The sequence below is a fragment of the Moschus berezovskii genome, chromosome 14 (genome assembly GCF_049115385.1).
Source record: "Moschus berezovskii isolate FMDL1 chromosome 14, NW_MosBer_1.0, whole genome shotgun sequence".
In the NCBI taxonomy this organism is placed as follows: Eukaryota; Metazoa; Chordata; class Mammalia; order Artiodactyla; family Moschidae; genus Moschus; species Moschus berezovskii.
This window is the reverse complement of record NC_142473.1, coordinates 23,145,836-23,167,899: the sequence shown is the minus strand read 5'-3', so window position 1 is coordinate 23,167,899 and position 22,064 is coordinate 23,145,836. Positions and strand designations below refer to the sequence as shown.

The 22,064-nt window shown below is 42.8% G+C and overlaps 1 protein-coding gene across 1 annotated transcript; it reads right to left on the bottom strand.

Moving 5' to 3' along the window:
* Positions 1-19,121: 19,121 nt before the first annotated feature.
* Positions 19,122-21,679, bottom strand: C14H11orf87 (chromosome 14 C11orf87 homolog). The gene is made up of 2 exons (XM_055422826.2): positions 21,637-21,679; positions 19,122-19,974 (listed from the first exon to the last, which is right to left on the bottom strand). Exon 2 carries the CDS (start codon positions 19,713-19,715, stop codon positions 19,122-19,124), a length of 594 nt encoding a protein of 197 aa, XP_055278801.2. The 5' UTR covers positions 19,716-19,974; positions 21,637-21,679.
* Positions 21,680-22,064: the final 385 nt, after the last annotated feature.

The following is a 22,064-nucleotide window of genomic DNA, read 5'->3' as shown; positions in this document are numbered from 1 at the left end:
TAATATGTACCAGTGTATGAGTTGTGCATGTCAATTTCATTCTGGTTTCAAGTTTAAGAAGAAAGTCTTGAATCCTGATGCTCACCAAGGAACACTGTCTGTGCTATGGGGCTGTTGCTATTTAGTTTGTTTATCTCATTCCTAAGCTAGGGTAAGTGAAATCCATAATGTAGGAAGATTCCCTTCATGAATAAGCTGTTCTTATAAAACTGTAAAATCAACACTTCACTGAAAGTCCAGGTACAATAATTTCCAAAGTTGGAAGCCCATTAGCCTTTCTTGGTAACAGAAGTAGCTATATAAAACTCAAAGAGGTGCTATTGGAAGGTATTTACACGTCTCATTCAAGGAAAAATAAGTCAAAATATCATTGATGATCATGTGCTGGAGTTTTAATCAGAGGCCTCAGGTTAAGCCAGAGTGATACCTCCAAACCAGTTGTGGAACAGTAAACCTTAGCATGCCTTTTCTGGATCAGGTTATTTCAAAATTACAAGATAGGAAGAGTTGAAGATCAGGTGCCCAAATGCATTTTCCTTCTGAAGATAAATTGTATTCAGCAGGGTCAATCAACTCTGCTGCTTGGTTCTGCTCTGCTCCCCTGCAGCTGCCTTGCCCCTTACCAAAGTCCTGGCCATAAACAAGTACCCTGGGCTAAGTTTATGGATAACTAATCTCATATTCCATATATTTGCTCTAATATTGAGTTGTCACCTTTGAATGAATTGTGAAATAAAAGAATTGTGGTGAAGTAGAGGGGAAGGGTTCTTGCCTGGAGAATCCCAGGGAAGGGGGAGCCTGGTGGGCTGCCGTCTATGGGGTCACACAGAGTCGGACACGACTGAAGTGACTTAGCAGCAGCAGCAGCAGAGGGGAAGGGGAAGGGAAGATAGCATGAAAGGTGATATAAAACTCACGAGTTCAGACTCAGACAAAACTGGGATCCAATCAAGTCTCCCACAATCCTGGCCATGTGACTCTGGGCAAGTTAAATAACCTTACTAACTCTAAATTTGCTTACCTAGGCAAAAAAAGAGCTAATAGAGTGTATCTCATAGACTCTGTGGAGATACAGTGAACACCAAGTGCCTGTGTACTTAGCAAGTGCATGGTGCATGATCGCCACTGTTGAAAGGGAACAACAATCTGGGTTTCATTGCTATTTTAGATACATGATATGAATTCTTGTACTAAAAAATCTCAGTTATTTTATAAGTAGGTATCTCTGTCTTCATTTTAAGGTTGAAGAAAATAAAGGCTCAGGGGATCTGAGCAAACTTTTCCAGGTCCCATGACAAGTGAGGTAATAGCAGGAATTCAGGCCAGAGTCTATGCTCTTTCCACCATGAGTTGCTTCTTCCTGTGCCCTGAAGAGGAGCTCACCCACATGCTCTGGGCATTTAACTAGGTTTAAACATTGCCAGAGGATGCTTTCTGTGGGGTTGCCAGGGCATTGCTTGGTGCCCATCAGTGGGTGGCTGTGTACACTGCTGCTCTCCTCTCGCATTGTCCATGTTGTGAAGGGAGATTTTTACACAGTCAGAGTAAGGTCTTGAAACCTGAGACCCAAATTTCTCAAAGCCTAATCCATGGCCTATAGTCAGCCATCTGTACTTTGCCAGATGTTTCTCAATCAGAAAGTATGGATAAGTGAGGAAAATAAGCTGGGAGAGATTCTGAACCTTTTGCTACAGGACAAAATAGTAGCAAGAGAGATTGGTTAGAGTTAGCATTCATGGAAAAGAAAAAAAAATGTCATGTTGGACCAAGCATAGCCAGTTGTCTAGCAAAGAATCTGGATGGGAACTCAGAGAAAATGCAGGAATAGAGTGAATCTGCCAGGTTAGAGGGACACAGAGCTCCAGGGCCAGATTGGCTCTGCAACTCACCCTGTGGCCATAAGCAAGTCACGGGCTAAGCCCTGGTTTCCTTATCAGTAAGTTATGAGTGAGGACAACCTCTGCTTCACAGAGCTTTGTCAAGAATGAGTAAGATAAAAGTAAAATTCTTAGCTTCACTTATGCAAATTACTGTTATTGAGTAAACCATAGTGAAACATTTCCAATCATCCTATTTACAACATTTTTAAAGTAACAAAATCAAATCTATATTTCAAACCCTTGAGAGCTACAGTCCCACTTTCCTTATAGAAGCCCCTGTCCTCATTCTTCCCTCTACCTAGGCCAAATTTGAATTCTTTCACTTTTTGTCTGACTCTGTGGAAAGCTATGATAATAATTCTGCTATAGCACATGACCTTCTTCAGCCTTGAGGGAGTAATTGATTGTTTCCTTCCCAGTATGATATCCTGACAGCTATACTGGTGCCTTCTATTTCAGTGCATTTGGAGCTACTGTGTATTCTCAGAGCCACAGCTCTGTTTTATGCAATTTGGTGGGTGGTTGTGGCTTTTGGGTTTGTTTCAGAGGCAGTGACTTTACCAATTTGATTTGCATAATTCTATTTACTTGTCATTGGAAGGGGAGAACTGCCATATCCACTGACTCTTACAGTAAGGTCTGAGGGCCATGAGGTTCTCATGAGAGAACAGTACAGAGCTCAAAAAGCTGGGTCACTCCATTTGCTTCCAGTCCTATGTGCTAGTTGGAGAAGGCAATGGCAAGCCACTCCAGTACTCTTGCCTAGAAAATCCCATGGATGGAGGAGCCTGGTAGGCTGCAGTCCGTGGGATCGCTAAGGGTCGGACACGACTGAGCGACTTCACTTTCACTTTTCACTTATTGGAGAAGGAAATGGCAATCCACTCCAGTGTTCTTGCCTGGAGAATCCGAGGGACGGGGGAGCCTGGTGGGCTTCCGTCTAAGGGGTCACACAGAGTCGGAAACGACTGAAGTGACTCAGCAGCAGCAGCACCTATGTGCTAGTACACGGAGAAATAGCATCTCTGTTCTACCAGCTATCAGTTCAGTTCAGTCGCTCAGTCGTGTCCGATTCTTTGCGACCCCATGAATCACAGTACACCAGGCCTCCCTGTCCATCACCAACTCCCGGAACTCACTCAAACTAATGTCCATCGAGTCGGTGATGCCATCCAGCCATCTCATTCTCTGTCGTCCCCTTCTCCTCCTGCCCCCAATCCCTCCCAGCATCAGAGTCTTTTCCAGTGAGTCAACTCAAACAGTCGCATGAAGTGGCCAAAGTATTGGAGTTAATGAGAATATGCTCTGTGTATTGATAGTTGGGAGCAAATCTTAATTCAAAACCAGACTCAGTTACTAAATTAGTGATCTTGAGGGAAATTGCTTAATCAACCAGAGTCTCAGTTTTTAATCTATAAAATAGAAATAATTACTTTGGAAATTTTATCCTGAAAGTTAACTGAGATACCTTGGTTAAATATAAAACACAGGTGCAAACAAAGGCACCTACTTTGAGTTTGGATAGAATACTTTATATGTAGTGCTAAAGTTTCTCTTTCTTTAAATGATTTTGATGAGCATTTCCACAAAGAAAAAGAAAAGAGGGCAGTGATGTTTTACTGGGTTAAAGCAAGATTTTCTGAAGATTTTATCCCTGATAATTTGTTTTTCCTTTTGCAATTCAGGAAAGTGAATGACACATGGGCAACTCTGCTGAAAACTATAGGTGGAATAAGCCAAAGGGAACATAAGTCATGATAAATGATAGTCCTCGACTAGCCCTAAGGATATTTTAGCATCTGAATGGGCAAAGAGCCTTCCAATTAGAAGGTGCTAAATTGAGCATGCTTTCTCTCATATTCCACTTCACCAACTGACCACCACAAACCATAAGGTGAGTATAGAATTCAGTGTTAGCCAGGCCTGACAAGACCCATGGCCCCAGTATACCCCCTCCTTACATGTCTGTGAAGTCTAATGTGCCCCTTCCTTGATGACTAAGCCCAGAAGGTTTAGAGGGTTGGGTGATGAACTTTCTGTAGATCCAAGATGTTGGCCCTTGCAGAGTTCACATTGTTATTTCATTAAGTATACATAATGCTGACTAGATTTTCCACTGGGCAGACTGAACCTGAAAAAAAAAAAAAAGTTACTTTAACAAAACATTAAAATAGCTGTCATGGGAAAAAGCAGAACTTTATTAATGGACTTCCTGATTTGCATATGAGTTTTATTTCTGTTTTAAATCACATGATGGGGATAGATTGGGAGGTCATATTTTTTTCAAGGCCTCTATTGTTGTTAAACTGTTCTGGATCTTACCTGTTGAGAACAAAGTAGATGGTTATTCTCTTGATATAATCAGAAAGGTGGCAAGATCAACACTTGGGCACCCAGAGCTCTGCTCTGAAATACCTATTCCTACCCAAGGCATTGTACGCTTCCATGAAATGAGAATGGTATCTTAAAGCATCAGTCATTATTGGTTGTAAATACCAAATACCCATGCTCAAAGTTGCAAAGAGTAGCAATGTGATAAGGAATGGAGTAGGTCACAGATGAAATTAGGAGAGGAAAACACTTTCTTTTTTTTTTGGTAATTAATTTATTTTTTATTGGAGGCAAATTATTTTACAATATTCTATTGGTTGGTTTTGCCATACATTGACATGAATTCGCCCCGGGTTCACATAAGTTCCCCCTCCTAAACCCCCCTACCACCTCCCTCCTCCCTCTATCCTCCCTCTGGGTCATCCCCGCACGCCAGTCCCCAGCATCCTATAACATGCATTGACCCTGAACTAGTGATTCGTTTCACATATGACAACATACGTGTTTCAATGCCATTCTCCAAAATCATCCCACCCTCACTTTCTCCCACAGAGTCCCAAAGACTGTTCTATACATCTGTGTCTCTTTTGCTGTCTCGTATACAGGGTTATCATTTGCATCTTTCTAAATTCCATATATATACACTTTCATTTTGAATTTTCAAAGAGAAACAATGGTCCCAAGAGAAAATGTGACTTTTGAAGGTATAATATTGTGATTTGTAGAAAAATTGTATATGTTGTCATTCAGACGACAAAAATATTTTTGTCATATATATTTGATCTTCCTCCAAGTTTCCTACTTCACAGCTCCCAAAATTCTTCAGTTCAGTTCAGTTCAGTTGCTCAGTCGTGACCGACTCTTTGCGACCCCATGAATCACAGCACGCCAGGCCTCCCTGTCCATCACCAACTCCCGGAGTTCACTCAAACTCATGTCCATCGAGTCGGTGATGCCATCCAGCCATCTCATTCTCCGTCGTCCCCTTCTCCTCCCGCCCCCAATCGCTCCCAGCATCAGAGTCTTTTCCAGTGAGTCAACTCGTCGCATGAGGTGGCCAAAGTATTGGAGTTTCAGCTTTAGCATCAGTCCTTCCAATGAATACCCAGGATTGATCTCCTTTAGAATGGACTGGTTGGATCTCCTTGCGGTACAAGGGACTCTCAAGAGTCTTCACCAGCACCACAGTTCAAAAGCATCAATTCTTCAGTGATCAGCTCTCTTCACAGTCCAACACTCACATCCATACATGACCACCGGAAAAAACATAGCCTTGACTAGACGGACCTTTGTTGGCAAAGTAATGTCTCTGCTTTTTAATATACTATCTAGGTTGGTCATAACTTTCCTTCCAAGGAGTAGGCGTCTTTTAATTTCATGACTGCAATTAGCATCTTCAGTGATTTTGGAGCCCAAAAAAACAAAATCTGACACTGTTTCCACTGTTTCCCCATCTATTTCCCATGAAGTGATGGGACCAGATGCCATGATCTTCGTTTTCTGAATGTTGAGCTTCAAGCCAACCTTTTCACTCTCCTCTTTCACTTTCATCAAGAGGCTTTTGAGTTCCTCTTCACTTTCTGCCATAAGGGTGGTGTCATCTGCATATCTGAGGTTATTGATATTTCTCCCAGCAATCTTGATTCCAGCTTGTGCTTCTTCCAGCCCAGCGTTCCTCATGATGTACTCTGCATAGAAGTTAAATAAGCAGGGTGACAATATACAACCTTGACGTACTCCTCTTCCTATTTGGAACCAGTCTGTTGTTCCATGTCCAGTTCTAACTGTTGCTTCCTGACCTGCATCCAGGTTTCTCAAGAGGCAGGTCAGGTGGTCTGGTATTCCCATCTCTTTCAGAATTTTCCACAGTTTATTGTGATTCACACAGACAAAGGCTTTGGCATATTCGATGAAGCAGAATTTCCTAAATGTTAAGAGCAGGCAGGAAAGCTCCTAAGGTTGGGGGCTGACTGCCTGCAGAACCAACCGTGTGATTGAGCTTAGACCACCCCCAGACCTCCAGGAAGGGGAAAGAACCTGGAGATGCAGTTCAGTCATCAATGGTGAGTGATTTAATCAACCACACCTTTGTAATGAAGCCTCCATAAAAAAATAAATTAAAAATGGAATTCAGATTGCTTCTGGGTTGGTGAACACATGGAGAATTGGGGAGAGTGGTACACTTGAGCAGGCATGGAAGCTCTGTGTTCTTTACAAATAGCTTGCCGTGTGCATCTCTTGCATCTGGCTGTTTGTGAGTTACATTATTTTGTCTAATAAACTCATGACCTAGTAAGTAAAATGTGTCTATGAGTTCTGTGAACCACTCTAGGAAGTTAGTTGAAGCTGTGGAGGAAGTTGTGGGAACCTCCGATTTGTAGCCAGTGGACCAAAAGTAACAACCTGGAATTGTGACCAATGTTTGAAATGAGAGTGGGGGCAGTGTAGTGAGATTGAGCCCCTTACTTGTGGGTTCTGATGCTATCTCTTGAAAGATGGTGTCAAAATTTAGTTAAATTGTAGGACACCCAGCTGGTGTCTAAGAATTGCCTGTTGGTGGTTTGAGAAACACCGTCTCCACACATTGAAATTGGGTACAGCAGTCATAAAAGGGGAAGACTGACTTTCGAGTAGTAGTTGGACACAGAGTGAAACATTGGGAAACATTGGGCAGTTCAGAGAACATAAGGACATTCTAGGGTAGGTGAAAACAGAGAAATTATGGGTTGTGGCAAGTCTGCCAAAGGTCTATAGTTTTCATACTAGGGACAGCAGCACACTTTCTAGTGTAGACAGAGCCTAGGCCTCTCATTTCCTCAACTCCAAATCTTGCTGTCAGATTCAAATTTCTCTGTCTACAGTGATTAGTGGAATCTTATGGCTTCCTTAATGGATGTGAGAGTGAAAGACAATTTTATAATCCATAATCAGTTTGTATTCATTCAAGTTGGCTTATTATTTATTCATAACTGCCACTTCAACTTGGTTTCTCTCTCCTTATTACATTATGGAAGCTTTCTCTTCCTAACTCTTTGAGTCATAATCTCTTTGAGAAGATTGGGTCCTACCTTCTTCTTTATCATCTCTTCCAAGTGTAGAAGATTTCATGGACAGTGAGACAATGCCAGGTAATCAATTACTTACCTGATCCTCTTCAACAAGTGTTCATTTGGCCTCGTTAATATGATTGACTTACTTTTGTACCATCCATGAGAAGCATTAAGATTCAGATCCTACAAGCAAATTTTGCTGGGCTATTCAGACAACCATAGAGTAGGGCTAGAATATGGTGGTGGAACATTATATCTGCAAAACATTTCTTTGAAGATAATACCAAAGATTCCAGTGATGCCACTCTTATTGCCATCCAGAAGTCAAGTGAAATTGATGATCATTATAAATACCCTGTTGACTTTTCTTATGTTGGTGTGTTTGGCTACAACCCTATAGTAGAATCAAAGGACATTATCAGGAACGTATTTGCAAAATTTCAACTCATTCAGTCACTTATTTATTAACATTTTTTATTGAATAAGTACCATGTGCCAGGCACCTTGCTAGAGATTAGAATGTGCTTTTAGAGCATAAAGAAATAAGCTTTCTACTAATCATCTAACAGAAAACTACACCCTCCCTTTGTTATGCTATCCCCAAAAATGAAGCAGAAATAAGAACCACCATGAAACATTGTCCACTATTGGTAGACCTTTGCATATACTTTCTCACTGGACTCATACAACAAACTCATAAAACTGAAGTGTGGAAAGTTAAAGAACTTACCCAAGGTCTCAGGGATACCAAATGGCAGAACTCAGGCCTTTTCCCCATAATCCTGGTTGTATTGAATCTTCAACAAATTCAACAACACCCTGCAATTCCTTTGCAGCAGTATCAGTTCTTATCACAGTCAATGGTGTCATATCTGATAATTTCTCTATTCCAAGAGAATCAAGAGTTTTTTGGTAGACCCTGTATAACTTCACAGTTCTCTGAAGGCATGTCTGAGAAATGCAACAAATGGCCTAGAAGCTAATATCAGAACACACACACTTCCAGACATATGGAGAACTGCACGTTGACGACATTGAGTAGTCATCCAGAAACTACATGATAGTGACAGTGCTATTTCTTGAAGTTCAGATGCCAGATTTCAGGATACTTCACAGAACAAAACTTTATCAGTCTGAGTGTGACTTAGAAGCAAACCCATTTACGCTATTCCAGGCAAAGACCATACCTCCATTTGAGCCTCCCCCAGTGTTCTTGCCTGGAGAATCCCAGGGACGGGGGAGCCTTGTGGGCTGCCATCTATGGGGTCGCACAGAGTCGGACACGACTGAAGCGACTTAGCAGCAGCAGCAGCAGCAGCAGTGGTTAATAATTAACTTTGTTCCCAATTTATTCTTCCCAATTCATACTTAAGCAGCACCCAAAACAAAGCTGCCTTAATCTACAAAATAGAAAGCATAAATTTACTCTCTGCTTTTTTCTCTTATTTTTGCTTCCACTCCCTCACACCATGCTTCTATTAATCACCAACTCCATCAATTCAGTAGTCTAACATTGTCTTGAATATACCCTTTTCCTCCAACTTCATCCCCATTGGTTCAAACCCTCTTCATTTGTTGCAGGATTGTGACAGTTGCTTTCTGTCTGGTGTCTCTACATCTAGTTCTATGACCACAATTGCATCTATTCTATACACTGATGCTGCTCTAATTTCAAAATTCCTCACTGACTCCCCACTGACAACAGAAAAGCATATTCTCAAAAGTGACTCTTGAAGGAGACTTAATGGTATGGCTTACTTCATTTTTCACTTCTTGTATGTCACTTCCAGTATAAACTTTATAACATTCCCCAAATATGCACAGCACTCTTACCTCTGTGCTTTCAGACATGTTTTTTTTGTTTTTCTTCTTGCCTAGAATGTTTTTCCTTCTCTTGGTGAATACTTACTTATCCTTTGAAAGCTAACTAAAGTATTACCTCCTCTGGGAAACTTTTCTAAGCCTTCCTTACAGGATTTTCTGCTACTTGCTTTGTGCTTCTAAGGTAATTTTTCTAAAAGCATATATTTATTACCAGGATTGACCTGAGTTGAAATTTATTGGTTAATTAGACTATGAGCTCCTCAAGGTTAGGAATAGATTTTACCCCTCTTTCCTACTTGGGGAGTGTCAGTTTGATCGATTGTTCAGTAAGTATCCATTTCTTGCCTTCTTTCTAAATGCAAATTTTTATTTGATCATTTACAAAACTAGGTGAAGGACAGGGAAGCCTGGCGTGTGGCACTCTATGCCGTCGCAAAGAGTCAGACACAACTGAGTGACTGAACAATAGCAACAACAAAACTAGGACCTTTGTTGAACTGGGTTTTACAAGTCCTTCTAACCAAACAATATTTAATCAGTTAACTCATTCACATATTTGTGAGACTTCTTCAAGTCTTTGCTAGGATATTTTCTCAGTGAAACCTTCTTTGACCATCCTAATTCACTCTCTCCTGGAACATTCTGTACCCCCTTCCATAGTTTATTATCTCTGTAACACTTCTATCCCTATAGATACTTCATAATTTACTTATGACTTTTGTTTATTGTCTTCCTCCACTAGAATGAAATCTCTGTGAAGATGGGACATTTTGCCTATTTTGTTCACTACTGTATTTCTGGCACCAAAATTGATGCTTGGCATATAGTTTGTTCTCAGTGAATATCAGTTGATTGAATGAATTCCCAAATGTTAGAGGTGAAAGACTCAAAGGAATCATCTCATCAATCAGATTCAAAACAAAAATTGTCAATGACTTAATCAGTGGACAGGAATGTGGGAACTGCAGGTAGATTGACAGCTGTCAGAAAGAGGGAAGTAAAACTGGAGCAAAGGAATGAAGCTACCCATGAGTTTAAGAATAGGACTACTAACCTGGGTGAATCCTGCAAATAAACCTGCCATAGCATGGCCACATTCTCATACACAGGGCATAATCATGATCCTTTGTGCATCTCCTCACTGTGACAGGTGAAGGGAGTTCACCCCTCAAGGGCAAAGCTAGAGAAGTGTATATTCCAGCTTTTCCTTCTTTGTTCTTCTCTGATGATATCTGCCCCTTTTGGAACTTAGGGACCTACACTTCTTCTTCTCCTTTCTTTTGCAGGATCTCTAGGAAAGGGTGATACATATCGAGGCATAAAATATGTGCATGGTGGCACATATGATCTCTCTCAAGGGTGCTTGAAACCAGTTGAACCAGCTCTTAACTTAGAGACTTCACACACTGGCAAATAGAAGGGAGAGAGAATGTCTTTCTGATATCCCTGAATTTTTTCTGTTCAACTGAAAATAGCCAGGTCTGTATAAACAAGTGTAACTAATAAAGTATTTCTGAAGCAGCTCCCAATGTATGCCTGTTTACCAGTAGACCAATCACTCTCCCATACTCTCTCTTCCATTTTAAGACTTACCTGTGAGGTTGGAAACATGGCATTCATAAAGCACAAAGCCCCAATCTACCCCTTTTTGTTTGACTGTATCAGAGGAAGTCCTTAAGGAGGCTCTATAGAAAAGGTCTATCCCTTTCAAGTAATTTGAGGGAAGAAGGGAGTCAAATATTTATTGAGATGGGCAGATTCTGTTCTTGCTGCCCAAGCCCCTTAATTTACGAACAAACAACAATAGATAGGGGTCAAATAATGAGCATTCTAAAAGGATCAAAGAGTCTGAGGATTTTAGACTAGAGAGTTTAGAGTATCTCCCTGGCTATACTAGAAAGAACCATTACCAGGGAGAGTGAACTATTATTCTTTCTTCTGTAGGAAGGCAGTAGCAGTGGGTCGATGGTGGTGACAATAGGCAATTAGAGATCTTCTTATTACCCATGTACTAAGGTACCCAGAGATTCTCATTTGTCCCAGTTGAGGAGATTTAGAGATGCTTATTACACAGTAAAACAGCAAAATCTTGCATTTGGAACAAAAGTCTTCTGTAGACTCAGATTTTGAGATATATAAAATGTCCAGGATCACAGGCTACAGTGGTGAGTACTAGCTGGAACTTGCTTCCCAGGAAATAGATTGAACGGACACTCTACAGCCCCAAAATATATTTAACATTGCACAGTTCGGAGGAATCTTCATCATCTGTAACCATCAGTTCAGTTCAGTTCAGTCGCTCAGTCGTGTCCGACTCTCCGCGACCCCATGAATCACAGCACGCCAGGCCTCCCTGTCCATCACCAACTCCCGGAGTACACTCAAACTCATGTCCACAGAGTCGGTGATGCCATCCAGCCATCTCATTCTCCGTCGTCCCCTTCTCCTCCCGCCCCCAACCTTTCCCAGCATCAGAGTCTTTTCCAGTGAGTCAACTCGTCGCATGAGGTGGCCAAAATATTGCAGCTTCAGCTTTAGCATCAGTCCTTCCAATGAACATCCAGGATTGATCTCCTCTAGAATGGACTGGTTGGATCTCCTTGCAGTATAAGGGACTCTCAAGAGTGTTCTCCAACACCACAGTTCAAAAGCATCGATTCTTCGGTGATCAGCTTTCTTCACAGTCCAACTCTCACATACATACATGACCATGGGAAAAACCATTGCCTTGACTAGACGGACCTTTGTTGGCAAAGTAATTTCTCTGCTTTTTAATATACTATCAAGGTTGGTCATAACTTTCCTTCCAAGGAGCAAGTGTCTCTTAATTTCATGGCTGCAATCAGCATCTGCAGTGATTTTGGAGCCCCCCAAAATAAAGTCTGACACTGTTTCCACTGTTTTTCCATCTATTTCCCATGAAGTGATGGGACCAGATGCCATGATCTTTGCTTTCTGAATGTTGAGCTTCAAGCCAACCTTCTCACTCTCCTCTTTCACTTTCATCAAGAGGCTCTAAGATCATGTAATTCATTCCTAGACACTAACTTGGAAAGAAACAAGCAGAAAGGAAAAATTTGAGAGTTTGAGAGCTTTCTTAAAAGAGTTTGGTTCCTATGACATAGATTAGATTCAGTTCAGTTCAGTTGCTCAGTCATGTCCAACTCTTTGCGACCCCATGAATCACAGCACACCAGGCCTCCCTGTCCATCACCAACTCCCGGAGTTCACTCAAACTCACCTCCATAGATTCGTTGATGCCATCCAGCCATCTCATTCTCTGTCGTCCCCTTCTCCTCCCGCCCCCAGCCCTTCCCAGCATCAGAGTCTTTTCCAGTGAGTCAACTCGTCGCATAAGGTGGCCAAAGTATTGGAGTTTCAGCTTTAGCATCAGTCCTTCCAATGAACACCCAGGATTGATTCCTTTAGAATGGACATAGATTAGATTAATTATAGGAAAATAGAGTAGCCACATCTGTATGTGAAAAGTTTTTTTTTTTTTTTTTTGTCATCTCAGTGTATTTGAGGGGTTTCCCAAGATTTTTTTTAAAATCTGCAGAGCAAATTTTTGTACCATTCAGTGATATATAATCTTCCAGGCTAAAATTAAAAATCCTATTTTGGGGCCATGACCCAAGGAGAAAGGATTTTAAGATGCAGACAGAGGATGGTCAGCATAAGGTAGAAAAGAGGCATTAATAAAAGTTCTGCAAAGTTTTGAAAAATAGAGTCAACTTTTCAGAAAGGGAAGCCCAATGCTATCGGCAAGACTGGGACATATTTGGAGAAGTACTTTTAGAAAAAGAGATTGGATTTCAATAACTAATCAGAGAAAGAATATCCAGCTAGCATTTAATTAATTAAGTCCTCATAGGCATATCCAAGGAGTCAGCAAGTACATTCATTGTCAGTCTTCTGTTGTTGTGTAGTCACTAAGTCATGTCTAACTCTTTGTGATCCCATGGACTGAGCACGCCTGATTCCTCTGTCCTTCATTACCTTCCGGAGTTTACTCAGATTCATGTCCACTGACTCAGTGACGCTATCTAACCATCTCATCCTCTGCTGCCTCCTTTGCCTTTTGCTCTCAATCTTTCTCAGCATCAGAATCTTTTCCAATCAATGAGTCAGGCCTTCACATAAAGTGGCCAAAGTTTCATGAGGCCTAGCTAAATGAATACCTGTCCACCTTTTGAGTCAAACAGCTGAAGCTGAGGAATATTTACTTCCCAGGAGTAAAGAGGACCATGGTTGGAGACTAAGTCTTAGCACCCATGCTCTTCAATAGAAGGTTCATGGCATGCAAGACACCCAGAAGTTCCTATATTTAAAAGAAGGGGGCAAACTGTAGAGCACTGCTGGACCTCGGGATGGCAGGGGACAGGATATATAGATCCCTGTGGAGATGACTTTGAGCCTGGAGACAAAGGTCTGGGGTCCAGGACTACAGTGGTGAAAGTCAGCACAAAAGCTGGATAGGGCAATAGCACCTCAGACTAGAGAGCAGTTCCAATCAGCTGCTTTTCAGCAGTGTTCAGGTAGAATCCATAGAAATTTAAATGAATCTGAGGCTCCGGTTTCCCCCACTACCACAAAATCATGTCAACTGTATCTTTTCCCCATACAGCTGGTCATGTTAGAGAAATATAGGCAGGGAGAGAGGAAATCTGAGAGACTGAGCATGTGACCTAAAAGACTGAGCATCTTCTTAAAAGGATTGCTGAATTATTGTACTGGACTCAGTTTGTTGGGTTATTATAAATTGGACTTCCTAGGCGGTGCGAGTGGTAAAGAACCCACCTGCCAATGCAGGAGATGTAAGAGACGTGTGTTCGATCCTTGGGTAGGGAAGATCCTCTGGGGAAATGACAATCCGCTCCAGTATTATTGCCTGGAGAATTCCACGGACAGAAGAACTGGGACAGTCTATGGGGTCACAAAGAATCGGACATGACTGAGTGACTAACACTTCCACTTTTCACTTTCAAAATGTATACACTTCCCACTTCTCACATGCAGTTGGTTTGTAAGGAGTATCAGATGGGTAATGGGATTTAAAATTTTTTTTTTTCTTTGAGTATCTGGGGGTAATAGAAAGAATAATTTTGTAATCCTGCTATTTCAGAAATTAAGTTAATAAGGAAATAGTGTCCAAAAAGCCAATTAACAAGAAAACTCTTTTATTGATAGAAAAACAGAACAAAATTTCCATGAATTCTGGTATCTGTTTTATTCTGTCTGTTGGATATACTCAAGTTCCAAAATCAGATTTTTTTTTTTTCTGTTGCTGGTCTTGTTGTCATCACTATTGTTGTTGTTAACCTCTCAATAGGAAAAAATCCAATGAAATCACATGCCCCTCCCTCACACAGATAGGACCATCTTAATAAGACATGTCCCTAATTAAAGCTAATTAAATTCTTATCCTAAGCTAAGCATTCCTACATGGCACCAATTGTATTATTAGGTTGGTGACATTAATAAGTATTGATTTCAAGCCATCGAAATTGTTTCTCAAATGTTATCAAATAAATAAAAACAAATCAGAATAAGATTTACTTTCAATTTAATGATTAAGTATCCTTCAGTAGATAGGTCAATTTATTCTAAGGTAAACTAAAACATCTATGAGCCACAAACACTAGTTCCAAAAAAGAATAGCCCAGATGAGTGGCTTTTCAGATTTAGACTCAAAGTCCAGATTCACATGGGAATGGACCTGAGGAGCCTGACCAGATTAAGCTTCTGGTTCTAATTTAACCTACAACTTCCACATAATATCAGCTAGCAATTGCTCAACTGTCACCCACAGAAAAGCATTTAAAGCATGCCTGCACAATGGAAAATGGAATTTTAACCATTATCTAATTAATTAAATTGATCTAGATAGAAACAGTGGAAAAAGTCAGATGCCAAAGTTTTTTAAAGCTACTTTATCCATATTTTCCAAATACTACTTATCAAACTAAACAGATAATGGTCATATTTTCACTTTACCTTTACCTATGCAGATATAAATTGTATCTCCACACCACATATAGGCTGAAAATTAAAAATTGAGCCACAATCCAGGTTTGTGGTCTAGATGGCCCTAAATCTCTTCTAGGTACTTTTGTTTTCCATCTAGATATTCAGACCACATAGATATGGTCATAAATTCAGTATCATTGCTACATTTGAGTCACTAACAAGGAAAGGAAGCTTATCTAATTACCAATTCCCCTGAGTCAAACAGGACTCTCCCCTTTCATTAAATAAAGAGAAAGTCATTCAGATTTAACTCCAGAGAAATAAATGCATGCATATACCCAACTTCTCAGTATCCTCTCTGGATAAGAGCATGGAACAACTATTTGGTTTCCATCTCATTCTTGTAATGACAGAAAAGAGAATACAAAAAGTCCATTGTAAATTTGTACAAAATGTATGCATATATAAATACATATCTATGGGTGTATATAAATTCTAAAGAAGATTATATCCATCTACATCTTTAAGATTCAGAGTCCTATACAGTTGACATAATGGTATTCTCTCTCCAATTTTCTTATCTTTAAAAACAATAAGAATCAAGCATGCCACCTTATGAATACTGAATAGCAAGTGCATAAGTTGAGCTGTAGCTATAGGGATTTGAAGCAATTAGTTTGACGGGACATCAGTGAATAAAATCCTTAAAATAAATTTGTCTGTTTCCAGATTTCCTTTTGTTTCATATAAAATGAAATCCAAAATGCCCTGTTGGTAGCATCCCGAACTACTGAGACTGTCAACTGAGCTCTATAAGAAGCAATGCTTTAAATAGGGTTTGTGCAAATTGTGTGGATATGTGCTTATTGCAATAATTTGGTGTGGGAACTGACATTACTAAAATTTCATGTAATTCTCTATCTCATAAAAAACCTCAAGTGACACCACCAGAAGCTTATGGAGTTCTGAGAATATTAACTCAGCATGAAATTTGACTCACAAACCACATCATCTTTACATAGAGCACTATTAAAAATATTAAACCATAGTCAATTAATGGAGAAAGGTGTACATATTAAAAGTTGCACAATTAGAGCATATTATGGATGTGTGGCTATATTTAGAGGTATTGAGATCTTTTTAAGACAATATATATAATGTTTTTATTTCTCCTGTTCCCTCTTTTCCTTTGGGGAAATATTATACAGGACAATTTCATAATTACCCCCTAGAGTATACAGGTTGCTCCTTGAAACGGGATTATTATTGCATGCCTTGAATGCACTATGATTCATAAGGCAAAAACGTATGAGTAGCTTCAGCACCAAGGACGTGGAATCATCATCCAGCACTGCTCACAACAGAACATCTTATTGCTTTAATAAAATGGGAAATTATTCACTGTAAAAAGTGCACCAAATGAAGAGGAGAAAGTAATATCCATGCACTTAGTGGAGCTCACTGGAAATGAGGAAGCTCCCTTCTGAATCCCTAATTCTATTCAAATTTCAAGCCCAAAAGTCATTCTGTAATAGGGTATTAAATAGCTATAGCTAGATGAGGGTGAGCTACAAAAATTAATGGACTTTCTTCTTCACAGTGCCTTAGTCATTCTAATGTACAATGTAGAGTTCTGATATACTAAAGGATTCTCAAGTGGACTGAGGGAGTTAATGCGCTCTTTTATCTATTACTAGGAAGTGACTAAGGCACTGGAGAGAATCTGGTTCATTGTTTAATATATTGTATCCAAAGATTACACCTAGTCTTTCTAGTATTACAACACGGCATGCTTAAATGATGATCCTCTGTGCTTCAGGAAAGGTCTTGAGTGGGTATCTAATGGATGATTAAAATTTAGCTTATTAAATCAATTTATAAAAGATGTAAATTGAGTTTGGGCAATTTAATAGATGAGGTAATGTTTCCTCTGGATAAGAGCATATACACCAGGAACCAAGACAGAGATTCTAGAATTACTAGTTACTTGGGAGAGGGATGCACTTAGGGGCACTGTTGCCTTACATCCTGCAGGTTAGTAAGGTTCCTTTTAGTTGAGCTTTTTGTAGAACATTCTCATTCATACATTTTCCAAATTTGTTCCCAAGAAAGGATGCCTCTGCATACAGTTAAGTTATAATATGCTTCTGGACCCTTCTATCATCAGCTCAAGGGAAACAAAGTGGTAAATAACCATAGGTGGATTCCATTTGTAACACAGATGGCCTTGTCTGGCATTAGGAGAGAGAACAAAAATATTGAATTTTGTCTCTCACTTTCCTTTTTCTTAGTCTTTTTTCATACATTCAATGAAGTTAGGTAAGCCAGACTGAGAAAGAGAAAGAGAGACACTCTTTAACTGAACCCTAGATACCGGAACAGATTTCTAACTAAACAAGTTGCAGACATTTTTATTCTACAAGCAGTTACTGGATTAACTTCTCTTAAAATTTGCATGTCCTGTCATCCAAATTGCCCAACATCCCCACCAGTCTCACCCCCAACACGTACAGTACAAGCAAGCACACACACACCACTGCCTCCAGGTGGTAACTGCATGCAGGGAGGACTACAGGCACTGTTTAAATATTTAACCATGTTTTAATAGATGGCATTCCTGCACATCCATTATTTGTTTGTTTTCTGTTGTGGTTGTCTCTGTCATTTGCAAAAGAAATAAGAAAACATAAGTATCATCTTTTTATAACAGTCTACTACAGAGTAAGATACAAAAGAACACTTCTGGAAACAGCAGAAGCCAGGCCTGCACCACTGAAATCCTCATCCAGTGGTAACCGTTATATCAACAGCTAATTAAGAACAAGAATATACAGTTTGGAGAACATAGTACAGAATTATAGTTTGCTTTTGTATTTGGTACCAACATAATAAATATATAACAAAGGTGCACTGTTCTAAAAATTAAACAGAAACATTCTGGTTAGTTAAACACTGCACTTTCAGTACTGCACATTGCCTAATTTATTTTTTTACAAAAAAAAAAAAGGTAATGTATGCAATGTTTAATAAGAAGAAAACCAATAGTACACATAAACCCGGCTGTAGAAAAAGAGGAAAGAAACCAACATAAAGCTAGCATATTCACTTTCCAAAATAGCCCCTTCTGCACCTGCACAACCAAAGAATGTAACCAGTTCTGAGACAATTTCAGCACCAGATCTAGCTGGACAACTCCCGGATCCTCTGTGAATCCTGAAATGCCACAAGTAAAAGGTGTACAGGTGGGGGTGGGGCAACGATAAAGAACTAGATTCTGTCTTTTAAACTCATTTAAAAGATTTTTAATGAACTTATGCTCGACCAGCAAGGGGCATTCCTAAAAGTAAATTAAAATGCCTGGTCCTTGAAAAGAGAAACTGAAGGTAAGAAGAGGGCTGGCTGGAGAGCGGTACCTGTCATAAACGTTTTTCTGGGACAAGTCTCTGTGGCCTCTTATAGTCCTGGTGCTTAAGTTTACGTTTTCTTTATAGTGTACTATTGCCTGAGCCCAGCTGAAGGTAGGAATGGGGAAGGGAGGGAAGCTGAAGGAAAAGTGAAAGCTTTGGGGGTTAAGGAGAAGAAAGGTAATGAACCTTAATTTGACAGCTATGTACAACACACCAGGCCCCTCCACTCCCTTTGCTCCAGGGGTCAATGCCTTTTACATATTTGGTAGCTTGTGCGGTTTCTCCTCTGTATTGTGGGGGGCGCAGGGTGGAGAGGGAAGACGCGTCTTTCATTGACAATGAGAAATTATGTGATTTGTCATGCGCTTTGATCGTGTAATTAATACTATAATAATTACTATAAATATTAATAATAAAGTATTATCAGCGTTATTTCTTCTTTCGAGACTTCCCTCGCCCAATATTTACAAATACCGCACAGTGCCTCGGCGGAGGAGAAACAGAGGAGTGGGAGGAGAGATAAAGAAAAAGGGAAGAGGAAAAGGGAGACCACAGGAAAGTGGAAGAGAAAGACCGGAAGGGAGAAAAAAAAAAAAAAAAAAAGCAAGGACGGCAAAAATGCTGGAAAGGAGGAAGGGAAGAGGAGAGGGGCTAGACAATCAGGATAGTACCACCGTTTGCAAAAGGCCCTCGTCAACTGGGTCCAAACAGGAGGAGGCTGTGTGTGCTCCTTGCGGACTGGGGGCCGGCGGTGGAGGCGGAGCACAGGGAGCCTGGCACGGGGGGCCAGGGGGAGAAGACGAAGAAGCGCTGGATGGGGCGCAGAAGGCAGAGTCCCGGGCCTGCCTCTCCAGCCGGGCTTCTTTCCCTTGCGTGGAAGCCTGGCCTCCCTCGGGTTGGGGCAGCCCCCTCCCGCCGCGGTTGCCGCCGCAGTGATCCCGCTCATATTCCTCCTGAGCCCTCTGCATCTTCCTCTTCTTCATCCTACGCTTGTGGATATGGAAAGTGGAGAGGGACAGCACGATGAGGCAGAAGATGAGGGTGACCAGGACAATCAGCACCAGCGTGGAGGAGAAGGACTGGAAAAGCTGCTGTCCCACCTGCGTGATGCAGGTGCCGCCGCTACCGCCGCCTGCGCCCGGGCTACGGGCGCTCGCGTTGCCGCTGCCGCTGGCGTTGGGGGAAGCGAAGGTCCGGTTGAGGAGACACGGCGGCAGCGCCAGCCTCAGCTCCTTGGGCGCCCTGGCACTCATCGGCGCTGGGCTGGGAGGGGCTGGGCCCACAAGACTTCCTCTTTTGAGCACACGGTTCCCACCAGCCAAGAAAAGGACGGAGCCCGCAGCACCCAAAACTACTCCCTGGTGTGGGAGGGGATGCGCACGCGAGCGAAGGACTGAGGGAGCAACTGCGGGCAAGCAAACCGGCCAGGGAGCGAGCGGTGCCCAGGAGATCCTCTCCGGCCCCGCCTCGAACGCGTGTCCGCGCGCCCTTTTCCTTTGCCAAGGCACCAGGCTGCAAAGAGAACAGGCTTGGTTAGGATCCCGGCCGTTGCCCCGGGAGCACAGAGAACCGGAATGATCAGCGCCACTGCAAAGCGGCCCTCTGAGCGCACTGCCTCAGCTGGGCGCTGCCACAGACCCCAGTCCGCCCGCCCGCCCCTGGCCGCGCACCAAAGCCTCCAGTTCCACGCTCTCGCCACTTTGCGGAGAAGAGGGTCTGCGCCGACACCGCGGAGATGCCGATTACTCAGCAGATAAAGCAGCCTCCCTGCGCCCTCCACAACTTTCTAATTGCAACAGACACGCAGCCACCTCGGAACGCGGTCCTCGCTTCTCAGAGCGCCGGCTCGCCTCTTTTCTGCGCCCTCTCAATGGATGTCTTCGCCTGGATCTTACCCTTCCCAGCACCCACCCTGGGCCGCCGAGCCGGCTCCGGGAACGCAATCCTCCCTTCTGTTCCCCGCCCTCCAGACACCCCTTAGGTACCATTCCCATGGGGGTAACCCTGGCGCCACATCCCAATCCACCCCTGTCCGCGGCCACGGCTGACACGCAGGACTGCGCTCCACCCTTGCTCCAGCTTTATTCCTTGGTACATCCCTACCCCCCAATTAAAAAAAAAAAAGCAGGCTGAAGCACCTTTCTTAGCTAAAGCACATCCCTGCAAACGCCCCCTTTTCCCCATCTCTCTGTGTCTCCACCCCCACTTGACAGTATTCTGCTTCAAATGGTGCTGGAAATGAAAGGGGGAGGGTTCCCGCTTGCAAAGTTTGGGGAACGGACCTTCTCTTGGGCCTTTCCAGACTCAGCCTGGGGGCCCTGAGGCTCTTCCCCGGGACCAGAGCCAGGAAGACCCTTAGCGAGCAGCAGAGCCCCCTTGCCGCTCTCAAGAGGCCGCTGCAAACTGTTGCACTGCGGAGCAGCGAGGCGGCGAACAAGCCCGGGCCGGGGCAAGGGCGGGGGCCGAAGCCACGGCCAGAGGTGCCTGCGCAGGCCGCCAGGGCTGTCCTACCCACTCGCGCCTGGCCACCCGGCCGCCCCGAGTTTCAGTCGCCCCGCGTCCCTTACCTGGGGCCGCCAGCTGGCTGCGAGGAGGGAGCCCCGCCGCGCGGCTGCAGTAGCGGCTGCAGAAGGCGCGGAGTGAAGGGGCCAGAAACCGAGCCGCGCTGCCGCCGCCGCTGCCGCTTTGGGGAGCTCAGCTCGCAGCCTATTGCCAGAGAGGCCGGTGACGTCAGGCAGCCACCGCCAGGGCTCCAAGCCACCCCTCAGGCCCCCACCCCACCCTCATACCCCAACACCTCGTCCTGGCAGAGCCAGGCTCTGCCACACAGGTTCCCAGTTCCCTGCTGTTCCCTGCCCAAGCGCTGAGGAGTAACCCCCAGCTCCACCCTGTGAGCAACCCACCTTCCGCAGCGCTCTGCTTGGGAAGGGTTGAAGCTTCATTCTCTAGCTGCCCGATTCTTCACCCTCAACCCTTGCCCACGTGGTCCCAAGCACACATTTTTACACTCTAGAGATCCCTCTCCCCTCAGGGCACACAATAGATTTCCTCTCTCTGCTGATGAGGATCGTCCCTTTCTCCAATCCTGTCTGTGTTGGCCTGGCTCTGAACAGAATCTGCGTCCGTGAAAGGGGCATTTCTGAACACAAATGTGGCAGAACCTGAAATACAAACGTTAACGTGTATTTAACATCAAACAATCCAAATGAACCATTTTCCTCTCCTATAAGGTCAGAATCTCCCACTTTTCTTTCCCTCTACCCAACTCAGGATCCTCCTCTCTTCCCTCACACACTCAACTCCAGGCCCAAAATAACACTCAGTGTATCAAATACTCCTTGTATGCTAACAATCTAGACGCTCATGAGCACACAGCACGCAAAAAGCTTATAAGGCAGGGAGATGAAAATCATTCAGAAAAGTGCAGAAATGAAAGCTTATGAAAATTCCAAGCATTGTACTTCTTACTGAGTACCCTATTTATTGGCCCTAATATTTTCAAAGGTGCCCCTTGCCTTTCTGTAGTATTAACAGTAGTCTTTCAGTACAATGGATAGGACTTCCTGAAAGATTCTGCCTAAATCTGGGCAGAGACTAATGAA